Here is a 22716-nt window from a genome sequence, read left to right on the forward strand (position 1 = left end):
TGAGTGCTTAATATTAAGTATGTAGATGACGTGATGCTTAATCTGCTGTCTTTGCATATTGGCTTAGCACACCCTTAAAAGTAAACATGTCCTTAATTTTCCTGGACATTCTAAAAGCACTAAGTGAGACTTAGTGGATGTTTAGGAAATATTACTTCAGTCAATTATTCACTTTTCTACTAGGCAGCCTCCTTTACTTTTTGATTGTACAAAAAGTAGTGTGTGTGAATGTGTTGCTGATGGCATAGTTTCAGATATCTGTCCCTTGCCTTTTCTATACAAGAAACAGAATTACATTTCTAGGGGCAACTATGGCGTAGAGTTAAGCATATACATCTAGACCTCTTTGTTTGCCATTTTTGTGATGGCATGTTTGCATGACCATGGTGCCTATTTTATGCTGTTGTCTTGGTACCTCTAAGTTAAACTCACTTGAGCATCCATTCTCTAGGTAAAGCCCTGTTTAGGAGCACTCAAACCTCGTATCAGTTTATAAATTTTGTTATATTAGTTTCTACATTTAATCCTCTTGGAAACTTTGGACTCTGAAAATAAATAATAGTTAAAAACTAGTGGTTTTGATGGTTATGGTATCCAGTTGTTACTTTGAGTATATATGATTAAGAAGCCAGAGCTTATTGACTCTGTTTCCCTTATGAATCCCAAGAGATTGTTTTTCATAGGTGAAGAGTTTTATTTTCATTTTAATCATTCTCTATCAAACATTTAGGAGTATTCTTTAGAAAAATGGGTAAGAACTAAAAATTGCAGTGTAGTTTTTTTCTAGCACTTAAACTCTTAGTTTTCTAGTCTTCTTTGATATATATTTTAACTGAGCCTTTTATTTTTAGTTTTTAAAGGTAAAGTTAGACTCACTTGCCAATTTCTTCTTGATTCATCTTATAAAATAGTTAGGACAGAATTCGTGTAGGGAAGTGATATTGAAACTCCTTATTGCTAACATAATCAGAGTAATTGTGTTTGGTTGCAGGAATCTATAGAGAGCTCTGCTTAGAATCTGTAAAGAACAAATATGAATGTGAAATTCAAGCTTCTCGCCAGCATTGTGAGGTACTGTTATTTTGCTTAACTTTTAAGCTGATTTCAACTCTTCAACTCTTCTTATGAGTACAGCAGTTAAAATAGTAAATAAACTAAATGAAACAAAATTAAATAGTACTTTAGCTCAGCACTTGTACGTTTTTTTTTTTTTTTTAAATACAGTTGCACTGGAAGCTGTATTGGAAATAGGACACAAAGAAAGGACCATAGGAAAGAGCTAAGTGATATAATTTTAGAAATTTTTCAACTGTTACCTTAAAAAGACTTTGTAATGATTATGTCATCTGGCATCACTGAAAATAGTATAATTATTATAATATTCAAGGCTCAAAAAATGTATATCCAGTAGTACAGTTAGAAAGTTGGGCTATATTAATTTCTCAATTTCTAGATCTGTTTCCACATCTTAGGGCAAAATTCTCTATGGGGAAGAAATAAATTCTGTATGTTCCATTTATTTTGAATAATGTTTGAAAACATAGTGCTGATTTTGCAGATAACTTTTCATAAAACCTAGATAAGATCATAAGTATACTAGTGAAAATAAGAGGACGCGTTCTATGATGATTCTTATCTTACTTTAATGTACCATATCTTTATAAATCATTAAAATACTAAGAGTATATAGGTATAAAAATGATGGAGCTTGTTTCATTTTCTTGGTTATAATTGAGGTGAAACATCTTTTGGTGTTTACTGGCTGCTTGGATTTTCTTTCCTAAGAAGTGCCTGTTCATATCTTTTGCCTTTACTTTGGGCTTTTAGTCTTTTCCTCATTGACTGTAGAGGTTCTGTATATATTCTGGATACAAATGCATTGCTGGTTATATGCTTTGCAAATATTTTTACCCAGACAATGGAATATCTTTTCACTTTTTCTGATGACCTTATGAACAAAATTTTACATTTTAATGTAGTTGAATTTATCATCTTTCCTTTATGATAGATGCTTTTTGTGTCTTCCCCACTTTGAGGTAAAATGATGTATTTTCTTTTAAAAGTTGAAATTTTGCTTTTTAACAGTTAGATTGCTAAACTGCCTTTAATTAATTTTTATGTGTGGTTAAAGTATGGCTCTAATTTTACTTTTTTGCATATGGATAGGTAATTCTCAACTCTCTTTATTATATTCTTCATTGTTTTCCACTAATCAGCAATCCCATCTCTTTTTTATAGAAAATATCCACATATGTGCTGGCTTGTTTTTAGCTTTTTTTCCTTTGTTCCATTGGTCTGTTTGGCTCTTTCTGCACCAGTATCACAGTATCATTTTTTACAGCTTTCAGTCTAGTAAGTCTTAGTCACTCAATACCCTAATAATTTTATCTTGCTCTTTTCCTTCTTACAGTTGTTATTGTTAATTTTTTTTGTTTTTTAGTAAAAACTTTTAAAAAATTACTTTTTTATTTTCTGCTGCTGCATAGAAAAGTAATTTTGTATATTGATATTATATCCAATCTTATTTACCTCTCTTAATTTTAATAATTTAATTACAGATTCTTAGATTGTCCATGTAGATAATAATGTCATTTGTGAATAATGGCAACTTTTTTCTTTTTTCTTCCTTTCTGATCTCTCTTTTTTTTTTTTTAATTTTATTTATTTTTGGCTGTGTTGGGTCTTCGTTGTTGCGCGCGGGCTTTCGCTAGTTGCGGCAAGCGGGGGCTACTCTTTGTTGTGGTGTGCGGGCTTCTCATTGTGGAGCACGGGCTATAGGCACGCAGGCTTCAGTAGTTGCAGCACGGTGGGCGCAGTAGTTGTGGCTCTCGGGCTCTAGAGCGCAGGGTCAGTAGTTGTGGCACATGGGCTTAGTTGCTCTGGGTCTGGGATCTTCCCGGACCAGGGATCAAACCCATGTCCCCTGCAATGGCAGGCAGATTCTTAACCACTGCGCCACCAGGGAAGTCCTCTGATCCTTTCTTATTTGTTTTACTTGTCTTAATGGCACTGATAGAACCTCTAGTACATGTTGGAATAGAAGCAGTGAAAGCCGATCATTATTGTGTTCTTGATTTTAAGGGAATGCTTCTAATGGTTTCCCAATTAGTATGATACTTGCTGTTTGGTTTTGTTTTTTTTTTAAAGTTTGTTTTATTTATTTATTTATTTATTTATTTATTTATTTATTTATTTATGGCTGTGTTGGGTCTTCGTTTCTGTGCGAGGGCTTTCTCTAGTTGCGGCAAGCGGGGGCCACTCTTCATCGCGGTGCGCGGGCCTCTCACTATCGCGGCCTCTCTTGTTGCGGAGCACAGGCTCCAGACGCGCAGGCTCAGTAGTTGTGGCTCACGGGCCCAGTCGCTCCGCGGCATGTGGGATCTTCCCAGACCAGGGCTCGAACCCGTGTCCCCTGCGTTGGCAGGCAGATTCTCAACCACTGTGCCACCAGGGAAGCCCCTTGCTGTTTGGTTTTAATAAATACTCTTTTTATCAAGTTAAGGGAACTTATTTCTTTTTTTCTAAGAATTTTCCATAAATATTGTTAGACTTTATTAAATACTTTGCGTCTGTTGAATTAGTCATATTTTTTGCACTTAAATTATTAATGTATTTTCTAATGTTAAACTGTCCTTTGATTCCTGGAATGATTATTTTTCTTGTGCATTACCAGATTCATTTTGATGATATTTTGTTTAGAAGCTTCATTTCTATGTTAATAAGTGAGATTTAATTTTTAATTCTTATACTGTCTTTGATTCCAGGATTCATAAAATAAGTTAGGAATATTCCATATTTTTCTCTTCTATAGAAGTATATATTCAACATTACAATCTTCCGTTCCATTAGTGCTTAGTACATCTTGTCTTTATGCTGCATTTTTGAGAACAATCTCATAGTAGGGTTGCAAGAAGGTACAAAAGAACTTTTTTGGTGAACGTGAGAATGAGTTGGCAACATGATGCTCCATAACCCCTGAATACTGTAATGAATATTTCAAACAAATGAGGGATGTTCTCTTACATAACCACACTAAAATCATCAAAATCAGGAAATGTACATTGATATTGTTACTACCATCTAATCTTCAGACTCCATTTAAGTTTTAGCAGTTTTCCCTATAGCAGTCTTTATAGCAAAGAGATCCAGTTCAGAATCACATGTTATCTTTGTCATTGTATTTAATTGTCCTGTCTTTTCAGTCTCCTTCAATGTGGAACAATACCTCAGTCTTCCCTTGGTTTTTTTAATGATCTTTACATTTTTGAAAATTTCAGGCCAGTTATATTATAGAATGTTCCTCAATTTTGAGTTGGTCTGCTGTTTCTTCATGATTAGAACCAGGTTTTGTATCTTTGGTAGGAGTGTCACAGCAATGATGCTGTGTTCTTCTCATTGAATTCTAACAGGCAGTGCACAATTTTGATATGTACCATGATAGGTTATGTACACTCTGATCACTTGGTTTAAGTGATGTCTTCTAGGTTTTTCTAAGTATACTTACTTTTTCTCATTGTGATTAGTAAGTATTTAGTGGAGAAGTACTTTGAAACTGCAAATATCTCATTCCTCATAACACTTTCAATTTATTCATTTATTTATTTATATAAGTATGTGCATTGTTTCCTCACTCTTTTTTTTTTTGTCTGCTTCATCTTTCAATTACTGAGGGAGGTGAGCAGAATTTCTCTCTGTGATGGTGGATTTGTTAATACCTCCTTGTATTTATTTCTTTTATTTTCTTTTTGATATTAGTTTTCTTTCATTTCCTAAGAAAATTCACATACTATTCTTTTCAATATAGTAACGTCATTCATAATTTGAAATCTGGAGGCCAAAGGTGCTAATGATGAGATGCCTCACAATGCATGTCCACTGTCTCAGGTTCCTTTGGTCAAAAAGGATTGTACAGTCCCAGAGACACTGAATGCTCATGATTCCAGAGCACCCAGTTGAAACTTATCTCCCATGGAATTTCTTTCATCTTTTTCTTTGTTTTGTTTTATTTTTTTCCTTTTTTCCTCTGTCTTCTGTCCTCCCTTCCTTCTTTCCTTCCTTCTTCCCTTCTTCCTTCCCCCCTTTCTTCCTTCCCAACCCCCAACCCTCTCTCTCTCTTTCTTTCTCTCTTTTTTAAATTGGGGTAAGAACACTTAACGTGAGATCTACCTTCTTAACAAATTTTAATGTGTAATATAGTATTGTTAGCTCTAGGCACATTGTTGTACAGCAGATCTCTAGAACTTAACCATCACAGATAACTGAAACTTTATACCCGTTGAACAGCAACTCCCTGTTTCCCCTTCCCCATAGCCCCTGGCAACCACCATTCTAACTCTCTGATTCTATGTGTTTGACTAGTTTATATATCTCATATAATTGGTATCATGCAATCTTTGTCCTTAAGTGACTGGCTTATTTCACTTAGCATAATGTCCTCAAGGTTCATCCATGTTGTAGCATATGGCAGGGTTTCCTTCTCTTTTTTAAAGAATGAATAATACTTCATTGTGTGTACATATCACATTTTCTTTATCCATTCATTCTTCAGTGTACATTTAGGTTGTTTTTCACATTTTGGTTATTGTGAATAATGCTGCAATGAACACAGGAGTGCAAATATCTTTTCAAGACCCTGATTTCAGTTCTTTTAGGTATATACTCAGAAGTAGGATTGCTGGACCATATGGTAGTTCTGTTTTTAGTGTTTTGGGGGAACCTCCACACTGTTTTTCACAGTGACCACACCATTTTACATTCCCACGAACTGTGCACAAGGGTTCCAATTTTTCCATATCCTCACGAACACTTATTATCTTTTGTTTTTTGAATATAGGCATCCTAACAGGTATTCAGTGATATCTCATTGTCATTTTGATTTGCATTTTCTTATGATTAGTAATGTTGAGCATCTTTTCACGTACCTATCAGCCACTTGTATGTTTTTTTTGCAGAAATGTCTATTCAAATCCTTTGCCCATTTTTTAAATCGAGTTCCTTACATATTTTGGATATTAACCCGCTATTAGATACATGATTTGCAAATATTTTCTCCCATTCTGTTAGGTTGCTTTTTCACTCTAGTTGTTTCTTTGCTGTGCAGAAGCTTTTTTTTTTTTTTTTTGATATAGTCCCACTTATCTTTTTGTTTTTGTTGTCTTGTTTGTGCTTTTGGTGTCATATCCAATAAATCATTGCCAAGACCAATGTCGTAAAGCTTATCCTCCTTATTTTCTTCTAGTGGTTTTACAGTTTCAGGTCCTACATTTAAATCTTTAATCCATTTTGAGTTGATTTTTGTGTATGATGTAAGATAAGGGTCAAGTTTTATTCTTTTGCATGTGGTTTTCCAGTTTTCCCAACACCATTTGTTGAAGATCTATCCTTTCCCCATTATGTAGTCTTGGTACCGTTATTGAAGTTCAGTTGACCATGTATGCATGGATTTATTTCACGGCTCTTTATTCTGTTCCATTTGTCTAAATGTTTATGCCAGTACCGTATTTTTAAAATTACAATAGCTTTGTAATATATTTTAAAATTAGGAAATGTGAGGCCTCCAGCTTTGTTCTTCTCTCTCAAGATTGTTTTGGGTCTTTGGGGTCCTTTGTGTTTCCATATGAATTTTAAGATTGTTTTTTCTATTTCTGTAAAAAAAAAAAGTCATTGGAATTTTGATAGAGGTTACATTGAATTTGTAAATTGCTTTGGGTAGTATGGACATTTTAACAATATTAAGTCTTAATAACAATATTATATCTTAATAACAATATTAAGTCTTAATAACAATATTAAGTTTTTCAATCCATAAACATGGGCTTTCCACTTATTTGTGTTTTCTTTAATTTCTTTCATCAACATTTTACGTTGTCAGTATACAGGTCTTTCACTTTAGTTTATTCCTAAGTATTCTATTATTTTTGATACTCTTATAAATGGGATTTTTAATTTTCCATATCTCTTTCATTCTATCAGTTTTTGCTTTATATATATATATATAGAGAGAGAGAGAGAGTCTGTATTAGCAGACTCACATATTTTAGAATTTTTATATTTTTAATAAATGTAACATTTTATCCTTTTTTTTTATACCCTTCTATCTCTGTAACAGTGATTTTTGCCTTAAAGTCTATTTTGTCTGATAGTTAAAACAGCTACCCTAGTTTTATTGGGCTTGGAATTTTCCTGATAAAAGGTTTTTTCACCCTTTTCTTTTTCTTCTCACTTTTTTCTGGCCTTGTATTTTGGGTGTATTACTCGTAAATAGCATAAGCCTTGATTTAAAATAAAATCTCTTTTAACAATCTCTGTCTTTTAACTGATAAATTTAGTCTAATTATATTGATGGTGATTATTTTGATATTTAATTCCAGCCTATTTTGTGTTTTCAGTTTGTTCTGCTTTATCCTTTTTTATTCTTTCCTGATCTTTTTTGGGAGGTATGTGTGATTTATTGAGTTTTAAAATTACATCATAAAGTTATACCCTCTATTTCTATTTTAATGATTACCTCCATACCTTCCATTTCTATATTTTAATGATTACCTTAAATTTTTAGCATGCATACCTACATTAGTAGAATCTAAATATTAATAACTCTGTCCTCCTCCTTAGAACTCCTATAAAGGACCTTAGAACTCTAACTCCAGTTACTCCCTCTCAAATTACAAGGTATAGTTGTTTACTATTTTAGTTCCTTCTTGTTTTTCATACTTTAGATGAGACGTTATTTTGATCTCGTAAATTTAGTTCTTTTTAGGTTTATCCACATTTTACTAGTTTCTTGTTCACTGTTTTCGAGTTGCAACCCTTTCTTGCAGATCTGTTTTCTGCTTCTCGAAGAACATCCTAGGCATTCCTTCACTGAGAGTCTGTTAGTGGTAAGCTCAGTTTTTATTTGTTCAAAAATAGCTTTATTTGTAAAAATTGTGGAAGGACAGTTTAGGGGGTTATAACATTCCAGGATGACAGATATTTCCTGTTAACGTTTTTAGGATCTTACTTTCCATAGTCTGTGCTAGAAGGCTACAGTCATTTGTAGATAACTTTTTTCCTTCCCTTCACTGGCTGCAAAAGCTCTTCTCTTTGCTGTTCTTCTATTTCTCTACTGTGTGTCTCCATAGAGATTATTTCTCTCTCCTGACTTGGATTTGTTGTGCTTTCCAAATCTCAGAATTTGTTCTCTGTTAATTCTGGAAATTTCTCAGCTGTTAACTTTTCTGGTATTGTCTGTCTTCCATTTTCTTTCCTTCTGTCTTCTGGAACTGTGATTAGTCATCTGTAAGGCCTTATTCGGTTTTTCATATTGCAATAATTAATTCATATTTTTATTCAATAAGTCATTATCTGACATTCTTTAGAGCCTAATTCTGTTTTTTTATTTCTGCCAAACCTCACACCTTATTTCCTTATTTCATGATTCTGGAGGTTTTATTGGTAGTAATTCTGTGAGCCCTGGACAGAGGCTGTAGCTCTTCAAATAGTATTTGCTTTTATTTCTGCTGAGTTGTTTCAGCCAGGCATCCTGGTATGCCAGCAGCACATGACTGCCTTTTGGCTTTGGATTTTCTGGAAGATGCAGGGTCTATATTTGAATCCCAAAGATGTAGAAATCAGGCCCAAGATGACATATTTTCAGGGAAAACTTTTTTCCCCACTTATTGCCTAGGCTGAGACAGATTTCCCTCAGGTGGATTTTTTCAGTCGCCCTTTTCACTAAAGATAGTAACCCTTCAGGACCATGCAGGGATCCCAGTTCCCCCCAGGATCGTTCTCTTTTAACCAAATAGCCACTAAAAGTCATGCCTCTCTGTTCAATAACCAGCAAATACACTCAAGGAAACCCCAGCTTTATTTTTTTATTTTTTAACATCTTTATTGGAGTATAATTGCTTTACAATGGTGTGTTAGTTTCTGCTTTATAACAAAGTGAATCAGTTATACATATGTCCCCATATCTCTTCCCTCTTGCGTCTACCTCCCTCCCACCCTCCCTATCACACCCCTCTAGGTGGTCACAAAGCACCGAGCTAATCTCCCTGTGCTATGCGGCTGCTTCCCACTAGCTATCTATTTTACGTTTGGTAGTGTATATATGTCCATGCCACTCTCTCACTTTTTCACAGCTTACCCTTCCCCCTCTCCATATCCTCAAGTCCATTCTCTAGTAGGTCTGTGTCTTTATTCCCATCTTACCCCTAGGTTCTTCATGACCTTTTTTTTTTTCTTAGATTCCATATATATGTGTTAGCGTACGGTATTTGTTTTTCTCTTTCTGACTTACCTCACTCTGTATGACAGACTCTAGGTCCATCCACCTCACTACAAATAACTCAATTTCTTTTTTTTTATGCCTGAGTAATATTCCATTGTATATATGTGCCACATCTTCTTTATCCATTCATCTGTTGATGGACACTTAGGTTGCTTCCATGTCCTGGCTATTGTAAATAGAGCTGCAATGAACATTTTGGTATATGACTCTTTTTGAATTATGGTTTTCTCAGGGTATATGCCCAGTAGTGGGATTGCTGGGTCATATGGCAGTTCTATTTTTAGTTTTTTAAGGAACCTCCATACTGTTCTCCATAGTGGCTGTATCAATTTACATTCCCACCAACAGTGCAAGAGGGTTCCCTTTTCTCCACACCCTCTCCAGAATTTATTGTTTGTAGATTTTTTGATGATGGCCATTCTGACTAGTGTGAGATGATATCTCATTGTAGTTTTGATTTGCATTTCTTTAATGATTAATGATGTTAAGCATTCTTTCATGTGTTTGTTGGCAATCTGTATATCTTCTTCGGAGAAATGTGTATTTAGGTCTTCTGCCCATTTTTGGATTGGGTTGTTTGTTTTTTTGATATTGAGCTGCATGAGCTGCTTGTAAATTTTGGAGATTAATCCTTTGTCAGTTGCTTCATTTGCAAATATTTTCTCCCATTCTGAGGGTTGTCTTTTCATCTTGTTTATGGTTTCCTTTGCTGTTCAAAAGCTTTTACGTTTCATTAGGTCCCATTTGTTTATTTTTGTTTTTATTTCCATTTCTCTATGACGTGGGTCAGAAAGGATCTTGCTGTGATTTATGTCATAGAGTGTTCTGCCTATGTTTTCCTCTAAGACTTTGATAGTGTCTAGCCTTACATTTAGGTCTTTAATCCATTTTGAGTTTATTTTTGTGTATGGTGTTAGGGAGTGTTCTAATTTCATACTTTTACATGTACCTGTCCAGTTTTCCCAGCACCACTTATTGAAGAGGCTGTCTTTTCTCCACTGTATATTCTTGCCTCCTTTATCAAAGATAAGGTGACCATATGTGCATGGTTTATCTCTGGGCTTTCTATCCTGTTCCATTGATCTATATTTCTGTTTTTGTGCTAGTACCATACTCTTGATTACTGTAGCTTTGTGGTATAGTCTGAAGTCAGGGAGCCTGATTCCTCCAGCTCCGTTTTTCGTTCTCAAGATTGCTTTGGCTATTCGGGGTCTTTTGTGTTTCCATACAAATTGTGAATTTTTTTGTTCTAGTTCTGTGAAAAATTCCGGTATTAGTTTGATAGGGATTGCATTGAATCTGTAGATTGCTTTGGGTAGTGGAGACATTTTCACGATGTTGATTCATGTAATCCAAGAACATGGTATATCTCTCCATCTATTTGTATCATCTTTAATTTCTTTCATCAGTGTCTTATAATTTTCTGCATACAGGTCTTTTGTCTCCTTAGGTAGGTTTATTCCTGGATATTTTATTCTTTTTGTTGCAATGGTAAATGGGAGTGTTTTCTTAATTTCACTTTCAGATTTTTCATCATTAGTGTATAGGAAGGCAAGAGATTTCTGTGCATTAATTTTGTATCCTGCTACTTTACCAAATTCATTGATTAGCTCTAGTAGTTTTCTGGTAGCATCTTTAAGATTCTCTATGTATAGTATCATGTCATCTGCAAACAGTGACAGCTTTACTTCTTCTTTTCTGATTTGGATTCCTTTTATTTCTTTTTCTTCTCTGATTACTGTGACTGAAACTTCCAAAACTATGTTGAATAATAGTGGTGAGAGTGGGCAGCCTTGTCTTGTTCCTGATCTTAGTGGAAATGGTTTCAGTTTTTCACCATTGAGGACGATGTTGGCTGTGGGTTTGTCATATATGGCCTTTATTATGTTGCGGAAAGTTCCCTCTATGCCTACTTTCTGGAGGGTTTTTATCATAAATGGGTGTTGAATTTTGTCGAAAGCTTTCTCTGCATCTATTAAGATGATCATATGGTTTTTCTCCTTCAATTTGTTAATATGGTGTATCACATTGATTGATTTGCGTATCTTGAAGAATCCTTGCATTCCTGGGATAAACCCCACTTGATCATGGTGTATGATCCTTTTAATGTGCTGTTGGATTCTGTTTGCTAGTATTTTGTTGAGGATTTTTGCATCTATTTTCATCAGTGATATTGGCCTGTAGTTTTCTTTCTTTGTGACGTCTTTGTCTGGTTTTGGTATCAGGGTGATGGTGGCCTCGTAGAATGAGTTTGGGAGTGTTCCTCCCTCTGCTATATTTTGGGAAACCCCAGCTTTAATATCAGGTTAGCATGCTGGTTTCTAGCTCCTTGTTTATATTTGGTCCTTGGGGATAGTCTCTTATTTTCTTAAGGGATTAGCTATACCTTTAAAAAAGAGTTTTGTGGTATTTTATCTAGAATGTCTGTCTAGGTGTGGTGGGAGTTTTATTTTGTTATGTTTTTTGTGGATATCTAGTCTACTATATTGCCATAAATAAAAGTCAATAAGATATCTTCAAGTAATGTTTTTTACTTAGACAATTATATTGATATTCTTTCTCTTCCATCATTTTTCAGCTTTGAAAGTCCTCCCTCCTCCATAGAGATGCTAAATATTTACCTAAATTTCTTGTGGTTTAATTATGGCTTGCTGTTTTGTATGTTTAATATATAATTAATATTATAATTACTCTGTTTAATTATATAATTAATCTGAAAATACTCACGAGTAGTTCAAGGGCATTTAAATAGGAAATAAAGGGTTAATGGGAACCTACATTTAGAGTGTTATGTGTTTTACATTCATTCTCTCATTTTAATACTTATAACAACTTTATAGCATAGGAATTATCTTGATTTTTATGAATGGGTTAACTAAGGCTCAGAGAGGTTAAATAGTTTGCTTGAGGGTCACACAATTAATAAGCAGCAGAACAGGATTGAAATCCTTTGATCTTTCTAGTCAATCAGTCATTCATGCAGTTTACCATTAAATCTGAACTTGTTGTTCAGGGCTTTGTATCTGCTTGTTCCTTAGTTCTACATTTGACTCATATAGAAATAACCTGAGAGGCAAGGGAAGCAGGAAGAAGGAAGACACACTGACAGTTGTCAGAATAAAAGTTTGATTAGCAGCAGATAGAAAAGAGGGGCCGGGACCAGAGACTAGACAGGTTCACACAGGTATGCACATAGAGAGTGTGCCCAAAACCACAGAGACAATCAGGCAGCAGATGGTTTGTGTCAAATTAAGGGAGAAAATCGTATTTATAGAATACTACAATGTGCCAGGCACTAAGATGGATGGAGATGCTTTATTTAGGTTATCTCATTTAAGCCTCCCCACAGAGCTGCAAATGAGTTTTCAGATGTGACAGCAGGTGGTAGCAAGGTCTCAGCCAGGCCCTTAGGGTTCAGGGTTAGGATTCCAGTTCTTGAGAAGATTGGTGAGAGCTCTTCAGAGCTCTGATTTTTTGGTTGTCTATTCATTTAATTATTTTTTGTTTCTGATTGTAACATTAATAACTGTCTATTGAGAAAACTTGAGAAATAAGTCTAAAGAAGAAAATAAAAGCAACCATAATCTACCAAGCAGAGGTAATTACTGTTAATAAGTATGTGTGTTTGTATAATTGTTTTTCACATAGCTAATATGACTCTATGTATGCTATTTTGTATCATAACTTTTTTATAAGCAGCATTTCATGAGCATTTCCTTATGGCTCTAAATACTTTGTTTTTTTTGGGGGGGGTCATTTTGTGTTTTATTTTTTATTTTGAAAAATTAAAAATTTTTCTTCTAGTTTTATTGAGATATAATTGACATATAGCACTGTGTAAGTTTAAAGTGTACAGCATAATGATTTAATTTACATACATCGTGAAATGATCATCATAATAAGTTTAATGGACATTCATCATCTCATATAGATACAAAATTAAAGAAAGAGAAAAAAATATTTTTCCTTGAGATGAGAACTCTTAGGATTTGCTCTCTTAACAGCTTTCATATATAACATACAGCAGTGTTCATTATATTAATCATGTTGTACATCACATCCCTAGTACTTGTTTATCTTATAACTGGAAGTTTGTACCTTTTGATTGTCTTCATCCAATTCCCCCTCCCTAAATACCCTTTTAAAAATCAGTTTTTGCTGGGTAATGTGTGTACATATTTCTGAAGGCACAGGCTTGTAATGAAAAACAGCAGTCCCTCTGCCATCTCCATATTTTACATCCCAGCAGCAATTGTCTATCAAAATCTTTTATCTACTGCTTCTGGAGTTTACCCTCATATTTCTAAATAATATCAGTTTCAGATATTACCTTTTGGTTTCCTATTATGGAAGCTGAGGATTCCATAATAGTTCCCCTCATCTCATTCTTCTAATATTGTTGTGTCACAATTTTTGTTTTACTGTAACTATAAATATTGTTTACTGATCCAGGAGTTACACTTTGGTTAAACTTCCCTTTATGTATTGCTGTACACTTTAAACTTACACTTTTTTTAACCTTGGGATTAATTGCTTCATTTATTGTTTGTTAGTTTTCTCTTATTTACCATTTCTTCCCAGGGACTCCAGCAGATTTATGAAAACCCCCAATGCCATTTTCCATGTGATCAAATGCATCAGGTAATCCATGAGACCCATTTCCTTCTGGAGTCCTCCCTCCTGGGAGCAACTTCTCCACCCCTGGACACCTTGTTCACCTGTTCCTTCCTGCTACATCCTTCAGATGCTTTCTAGGCCAGCTGCATCTCTGTCTACAGGGGTATCTCTTTACCATCACCCTGGAAATTCCCTTTACATCTTTCCTGCTAGATCTTGTTTTCTTTTTTCAGTTTCATAGAATAGCTTCTTGGGAAAAAGTGTACAGAAGTTAGTTGTTTGAGACCTCTTGTATTGGTTATCTATTGCTTTGTAATAAATTACTCCAAAATTTAGTCGCTTAAAACAATAATCAACATTTATTATTTCGCAGTCTCTATTGTCAGGAATTGGGGAGCATCTTAGCTGGGTGGTTCAGACTCAGGGAATCACATGAAGTTGCAGTGAAGAGGTTGGCCAGGGAAGCAGTTGTCTGAAGGCTTGAGGGGGGGCTGTAGGATCTGCTTCCCAAGTGACTGACTTCCAAGGCTGGCAAGCTGTTGCTGGTTGTTGGTTGGAAGCCTTAGTCCCATGGGCCTCTTCACAGGCTGACTGAGGGCCCCCATGACCTGGTGACTGGCTTCTCCCAGAGTGAACGGGTCGCAAGAGCAAGACAGAAGTGACAGGATTTTTAATAACTTAGATTTCTGCCACATTTTGTTCATTAGAGATGAGTCACTAAGTCCTACCCACATTCAAAGGGAGAGGAATTAGACTCTACCTTTTGAAGGGAGGCATGTCAAACATTTATTGGACATGTTTTAAAACCCCTACATCTTTCATGTCCAAAAACATCTTAACTCACAATTCAGAGTATGGAATTCTAGATGGTAAGTAATCATGTTTCCTCAGAATTTTGAAGGCATTTTTCCATTGTCTTCTAGCTTCCAGTATTGCTTATGAGAAGCCTCTTATCATTTTGATTCCTGATCCTTTGTTCATGACCTGTTTTCTTCCTGAATACCTATTTTTCTTTATCCTTGATGCTGCGGAACAGCAAGATGATGTGCCTTGGTGTGTGTCTCTTTTCATTCATCATGGATACTCAGAGGAACCTTTAAATCAGGAAACTCATATCTTTAGTTCTGGGAAGTTTCTTATATTGTTCTTCTCCATTATTTTCTGTTTTCTCTTTTTGAAACTCTTATTCGTTGGCTGCTGGACCTCCAAGATTGAGCTTTGAATTTTCTTTTATTTCATATAGTTATTACATATTATATAGATCTTATATATTTTTACTGTACCTCCCTCCCTCCACCCCTCCCTCCCTTCATTTTTTTAAAAAAATTTATTTATTTTCGGCTGCATTGGATCTTCATTGCTGTGCGTGGACTTTCTCTAGTTGAGGCGAGTGGGGGCTACTCTTCATTGCAGTGCACGAGCTGCTCATTGCGGTGGCTTATCTTGTTGCGGAGCACGGGCTCTAGGTGCACAGGCTTCAGTAGTTGTGGCACGTGAGCTCAGTAGTTGTGGCACATGGGCTTAGTTGCTCCACGGCATGTGGGATCTTCCCAGACCAGGGCTTGAACCTGTGTCCCCTGCATTGGCAGGCGGATTCCTAACCACTGCGCCACCAGGGAAGTCCCTACCCCTCCCTCCCTTCATTCTTATTTTATTCTTTTTAAGAGCGTATTCAACTTTCTCATCCACTCCTTTTACTAAATATTTTATTTCTATTATGTATTTAATTTCCAAGAGCACTTATGCCCTCTGATTACTCATTTTTAAATATTTTTTCTAACTCCTGTTCTTTCCTTATGGGTGTAATCGCTTTCCTCTATGGGTATTAAATGTAGTTGCTTTGAAATTTTTTTCTGTGTCTTGACTTATGTCTGTTTCTTTATACTTCTTTATTGTTTGTTTGTCTCTATGTCTTTCATTTTGATGCTTTTCACAAATAACTCGTCACCTTTGGCCATCATTCATATTTAAGAGTGAGTCAATACAATCTGCCTGTGTGCAGAGCTTGTCAGCTGCTGAGCTGTGGAAGTTTTCTTCTCACTGGTGAGCCTACCATGAAGAGGGCTTTCTCTCTCTAGGGCTTTTCATGTATTTTCCCCCATCCAGACCCTCCTTCATTTCTTTCTAGATTTGGAAGTATAACTCAGACTTTTCAGAATATTCCCCCTTCTCTCATATTCTTTCTTCATGAAGTGCACGCATGTGTGTAGTGTACATAATGCGGGTCCTGGGGTTCTGTCTCAGTTTAGTCACCATGTTCAGAGATTATGGCATGACATTGTGCCCCTTCCTTTGTTTGATAACTACAAGTGTGGTTTGTTGATTTATTTTGTACATATTTTTGTTTATTTCATTATGTCTTAGGGAAGAGAGAGTTTATGATCTGGGTTCATTTGTAATCTTACTCTAGCAGTTTCTCCCTACTTTCTGAATTCTGAATTTTTGGTGTCTGCAGGGTAGTAGTATGGATGTACAATAATTTATGTAGCCAATACTCTATTATTGGATTTTACTTTGTTCCTAGTTTTAGGCATTACAAGTATTGCTGTTGTGAGCATCCTTTTCCATACAGCATTGGTCGAGGTTGTTATCTCCTTAGGATGGAATCCTCAGTGTAATTACTAGATCAAAGGATACAATCAGTAAAGTCCTCAATACTTGTTTCTAAATTACTTTCCAAATTGTTGAGTTGGTTTATAGTCTCAGTATCAGTTGGCGTTGTTTATTATACTTGAAAAGAATGAAACAACTTTGCCAAGTGAAAAATAATATCACATCATGCACATTTTAATTTGCAGTTGTGTTTTTCTGTCTCTCTTTTTGGCCGATTTTGGCAGTGAGTATGGATAGTATTTAGATTTTTCTTACTGATTTATCCATGCTTGTTTAATTCCATCTTATGGTTATTAGGCCTTTGTCATGTTGTAAATGTTTTTTTATTGCCTTCCTCTTACTTTTGTTTGCTTTTTAATGTGTTTTTAATTTCTGTGTGCATAGTTTTAAAAAAATAACTTGTCCTTCTAATTTTTGTGCTTTGAAAGACTTCTTTCACCCCAACATCAAATAAAGAGTCACCATCTTTCCTTTAGTTCTTTTGAAGTTGATTTTTTTTCTTTCTTTCTTTGTTTATTTTTTGGCTGCGTCAGGCCTTAGTTGCGGCACACGGGATCTTCATTGAGGCACGCGGAATCTTTTGTTGTGCTGCGCGGGCTCTTCATTGCAGCGTACGGGCTTCTCTCTTGTTGTGGCGGGTGGGTCTTTTCTCTATAGTTGTGGTGCACGGGTTCCAGAGTGCGTGGGCTCTGTAGTTTGCGGCAGGCAGGCTCTCTCGTTGAGGCACGGGAGCTAAGTCGTTGTGGCCTGTGGGCTTAGTTGCCCCGTGGCATGTGGGATCTCAGTTCCCCGACCAGGGCTTGAACCCGCGTCCCCTGCATTAGAAGACGGATTCTTTACCCTTGGACCACCAGGGAAGTCCCTTTCCTTTAGTTCTTTTGGATTTCATTTCGTAAATTTAACTCTTTAGTTCATTAATTTTTTTGTATAACATGAGGCAAAGAACCTGAGTTTTGCTCTATATAGTTAAACTTATTTTTCTGTTGTCATTTATTGTCATCAGGTTTCCAAATGATTTGAAAAGTCACCTTTTTCATAAAATTTCCCATAACCAATGGGTCTATTTCTTGGCTTTTAAATTCTGTTCTGCTTATCATTTTATTCCAGTGCATCCCACTTTTAAAAAAAATGATTGTAGCTTTTTAATATGGTTTGCTCTCTGGTAATGCTAGTCTTTGAAAATCTCTGAGGACTCCATTCCAGGTTGGGAACTGTGAGATGCCTAAATCAGGGAACTGCCAAAAGGGAGTTGGTTCTGAACCCAGGCTAGGGGGGAGATGAGTACAAACACGGAACCTTGGAGCCACTTTCTTGGGGCTCCCTGGCATTGCCCTGATGAGAAGGAGCATAGGTGTCAGCCTGCGAAAGGGCTCAGTGAGCAGGTTCACTAAGTATAGGCGTGGAGATTGGAGGGTTTTGGGATTTTGAAGCCAAACATGTAATTATAATTAGTAATACTTTAAAAAAGCTAAGTTATCTATTGACTATAGAAGCCTCTACAGGCACCAAAGCAAGGGAGTTTGGATGCCTCTTTCTTTTCTAGGTGTCTTTTTGCTGCTTCATTATGACTTTCCTTCTCAGGGAAAGTTGTTGAGGGGTTGGGGATAAGGGAGAGAAGATCAAAGAAATAACAGTGAGGAAAGATTCAAGGCACTTCTATTTGTATACTTTAAAATATACCTATTATATTTTTAGAGATGCCTTAAAAGCTTCAAACATTTTAGTCCCATTGTGGCTTTTTTTTAAATTGTAAAGAATGATTGGTAGATTTATTTTAGAATTTCTGCTTGGCCTAGGGCAAATTTATCAATGGAAAGCGAAGAGAATGTAGCAGTTAAACTTCCATATTCTTTTTTTTAATGTTAATTTTTATTTTTACTTAAAAGTTTTTTTAAAATTGAAATATTCTTAAAAACAAAAGCTTTATCACTCCTGCTTAGCATTCAGAGTCATCTTTGGTTGGAGAATCCGGCTCTATTTATAGCTGTCACACGATCTTGACTGTGGCCACAGCCTGCTCTCCCTTTTTCTCTGCTACATAACATTTCCCAATTCTTGTAATACAATGTAGATAAGGCTAGAATATCTGTAAGACTTTACCAAAGGCAGAGGGGTAAGTAAAAGGAAGTAAGCATAGAGAGTAGCATGTAATGAGGTAATTTTTCATATGAGATCTAGTTTTAGTCTTCTTCAGCTTTGCTTTCTCTGTAGCTCCTGGATTGCTTCAACTTGACAAAAGCCATCTTTTCTCTACCACTCAGGAGAACCTTCAAGCATGTGTAGACTCTAAATCTCAAACCCCAAAGAGAGGACTTCATAACTGACACTGGGAATGCTGAAAATGGGCATGGCTTATGCCATCCACAAGAAATCATAACTAACTGCATTCCAGTGACCTCTACGAGACAGTCATATCTAGCTATATCTGGCCCAATAAGCTAATATCCTTACTAGAGATAAGCGTGTGGTGGGTGGGTGGGAATCTGTCATAGCTTTTTATATAATAAATCTATATATTATACTGATGTGCATTCTATGGCTTTTAAAATAAGGGATACAGTGGGCTAGAACTAGTAGACCTGGATTCTAGTCTGATTTACTAGTGAACAGTCTTGTCTCTTAGCAAGTGACTCAATCTTTCTATAGTTTTGTTGAAAGATTTGGATATAATTAATCTGTAATTTTAGGATTTTGACTATAATTGAATTGTTTAAAATAATTATAAAATTTAGATTTGAATTTTTCTCCTGGTGATATATTAGTCTATTTTAATATGATTCTGCGATATTAACGAGGAATTGTTCTGATGACAAAAAGTGATCCATTTTATAATATACTTTATAGGACAAGGTCTCCATTGTGGTACAGGTGAGACCTGCTTATATTTAAAAGGGACCATGGGAGCTTACTATGAGTTTTTTTATAAAGTAAATATTTGCCTCTTTATTTATCACATATAAATTTAGATGTTCGTAAACAATTTAATTGTATATAGTTCTCCCTATATTTAGATTCTATATTTTCTAGTGTTAGTTTATTCATATATTTGACATTTTATCATTAAAATTTTTAAGTTGAAATTAAACAAAAGCGCCATATGTTAAAATACTTTAAGAGTGAGTTATTTGGTACTCTTAGTTAAGATAGACCGATTTGTTCTTTCTACTTATGTGTGATCTGCTTTTTTTTTTTCAGAGTGAAAAGCTTTTGTTATATGATACAGTGCAGAGTGAACTAGAGGAGAAGATAAGAAGGCTTGAAGAGGACAGGCACAGTATTGATATTACCTCAGGTGAGGGGAATGCTGTGACTGTCATGTTTAAGTGACACTAAACCTTTGGTTTACTGAGGTGTCTTGCCGTATGTAGTCTCCTATACATATGTTATGTAAATGAAGTGTCCTAATGAGAGGGGAAGGGGCAAGACTGCTAAAGAATTTGATATGATTGTGATCGTTGCTTTGATTTGGACTCACACTTCAGAAAGACGTAGAAAATGGAGCACATGAAAGGGAATAAAATAGAAGTGAGACAGGAACTATAGGCATAAGATAGTATACTACAAGAGTAGTAAGAATATTATTATAACATAAGCATAGTATTGGAAGACAGCTATAGTACATGTTCTTTCCTCTAAGCCTTGAAAGATTGTCATGTGGAAGAAGGAATAAAACCCTTTTCTCTTTGGTCCCACACAAACTAGGACAAATGGATGGACTTTCCAGGGAGGCAGATTTTTGTCTCAGAAAAAGGAAATACTTACTACTAATTAGATCAGTCCAAAGTGAAATGGCTTTTTCAGAGGTACTGTGGAAAGGATTTCTACACTGGATGGAAGATTTACTGGGTTATCCTATCGTTCTTGCATATGTATTATTTTACTTGTTACAAATTCTATTTCTCTGGTATGGAGTAGGCAGAGAGGACAAGCTGAGCTCTAATGCCACTGCTGCATTACTTGTAGTTGGGTGACCATGGGTGACAGTTACTTTAGCTTTTCTAAATCAGTCTCCTACTATAATTGAAGTAATGAGACTATCTGCCTCAGAGGTAGCTTTGAGGATTAGTCGAGACCATTCATGCGATGTATATTTAACAAAGTGCCTGACATATGTTTATCAGTTATTAGTCACTAAGTGCCAAGTTGAATTTTGCTCTAATAAAAGCAGAGGAAAATTCAAAATATATAACTGCTCATGAAATTATATATAGTCATATATATATGTAGAGTATACACATATATACAGTATATAAACACAGACACCAATGAAATTTTGTGACTATGAAATTATATAGTCTTTTTTTCCTCCTTTGATATCCAGAAATCAGCTAATACTTAATTTTTATTTACTTGCCAGAGCTGTGGAACGATGAGCTTCAGTCAAGAAAAAAGAGGAAGGACCCTTTCAGTCCTGACAAAAAGAAGCCAGTTGTGGTTTCAGATATCCTTTTTCAAATTTTCTGGGTTTTTTTGTTTGTTTTGTTTTGTTTTAATGTACATTTTTGCATTGTGCATATCTTTGTAACTTTTGTTAGTATACATTGTCTTTATTTGCATGATCCTGTAATAAGCAAAAGATGATTTATAAAACCGATTGAAGGCAGAAGGGTATAGTTTAGATTAAGAGGAGTGGGGAAGGAGTAGAAATTTAGTCACGATCCCGACTTTGAAAATTAATATGGCTTTGTAGATCACAAGGGCTTTGATATGAAGCAGCTGTTTAGTATGTAGCATGATTGCTTAATTCTCATGTGTACTTTTTAACATTTTTAATGTCTCTGAAACTGGAGTGTCTTTAAATTAAATTAATATGTGCATTCAATCTTGGCAGTCCCTTTGGTACCCTCCCCTCACTCCTGCCTTTTTCCCCCCGCCTCAAACCAGTGATTAGGTTGATGGTGTATCTTGCTATCAGTGATACCATAGGACTAAGGGAATATGGTTATAACATCTGAAGTACTGGAACATATTTATCCTGGTACTAAGTTTTTTGAAGAATAATTTGAAGTCAGAATTCAGCATGCTGAAGGTTTTTGTCCGGAAGTCATTGTTCCATTCTCTGAGAAACAGAAGTTTGGAAGTATAATTCAAAATGTGAAATTCTTACAACTAAATTGACCTTGACTTTTCAACGTCCGTATATAGTTTATATGCTACAAGATCTTGATATTCTTGAAGACTGGACAACAATAAGGAAGGTATGATTAAAGAGCAATGGAATACAAGTATATTTTTTATAGTCTACTTTTTAAGATTCTTTGATTTTTCACTAATACATCAAAATATTATTGTAAATATGCTTTACTTTGCAACAGTCTCTCTAAGACAGTTAATACTAATACAGATAATAGTGGATTACAAGAGTTTTTAAAATAAATTTATTTATTTATTTATTTGTTTATATTTATTTTTGGCTGCGTTGGGTGCTCGTTGCTGCGCGTGGGCTTTCCCTAGTTATGGCGAGCAGGGGACTACTCTTTGTTGCGGTGCACGGGCTTCTCACTGCAGTGGCTTCTCTTGTTGCGGAGCATGGACTCTAGGCTCACGGGCTTCAGTAGTTGTGGCATGCGGGCTCAGTAGTTGTGGTGCATGGGCTTAGTTGCTCCGCGGCATGTGGGATCTTCCTGGACCAGGGCTCAAACCTGTGTCCCCTGCACTGGCAGGAGGATTCTTAACCACTGAGCCGCCAGGGAAGTCCCTGCAAGAGTATTTTAAGAGATGCATGTCAGCTGTTTGACTGTTTTTTCCTGTGATAATGTAATTAATAATTTATGCAAAAGTGCAGAAAAGCGTTTATTTAGGTTACCCCAAAATAATAATAAATTACCATTCTGTGCCTAGTTCTTAGCCTGATAATGGCTCATGGAAGACCCTCAATAAATATTTGTTGAATAAACGAAAGTGAATATTTGAACCCTTATTATATGTCTTGCATCCTGTCTTTAAACATTCAAGCATTATAGGATTTTCTGTGCTTGTATGAAAGTGGAGACTTGTTTTCTTATTAAATTTTTCTATTTTCAGAAGCTTCTTAGTTGAGAATTTGAGATTATTTCGGATATTGATAACACCTCTAGGAGAAATTATTATTCTTTTTATATATTCCTATGGTCTTAGACATTACCAATTTATTGAAGCAGCTAAAGATCGTATTTCACTGTGTTTGTCATTGAGCTTATCAGTTGTGTTGTATATATTAAATAGAAACTAAAATA

The 22716-nt window shown here is 35.5% G+C and overlaps 1 protein-coding gene across 2 annotated transcripts in view; it reads left to right on the forward strand.

The window, feature by feature from the left end:
- BRMS1L (BRMS1 like transcriptional repressor) overlaps nt 1-22716 on the forward strand; it is a 39434-nt gene that overhangs the window by 11632 nt on the left and 5086 nt on the right. For both annotated transcript variants that reach the window (XM_036844222.1, XM_036844223.1), the window contains exons 4-7: nt 992-1071; nt 19697-19793; nt 20859-20942; nt 21635-21699. In XM_036844222.1, coding sequence (XP_036700117.1) covers nt 992-1071; nt 19697-19793; nt 20859-20942; nt 21635-21699 — 326 coding nt within the window. The remainder of the gene's footprint in view (nt 1-991; nt 1072-19696; nt 19794-20858; nt 20943-21634; nt 21700-22716) is intronic.

The sequence above is a fragment of the Balaenoptera musculus genome, chromosome 2, assembly GCF_009873245.2.
Source record: "Balaenoptera musculus isolate JJ_BM4_2016_0621 chromosome 2, mBalMus1.pri.v3, whole genome shotgun sequence".
Classification (NCBI taxonomy): Eukaryota; Metazoa; Chordata; class Mammalia; order Artiodactyla; family Balaenopteridae; genus Balaenoptera; species Balaenoptera musculus.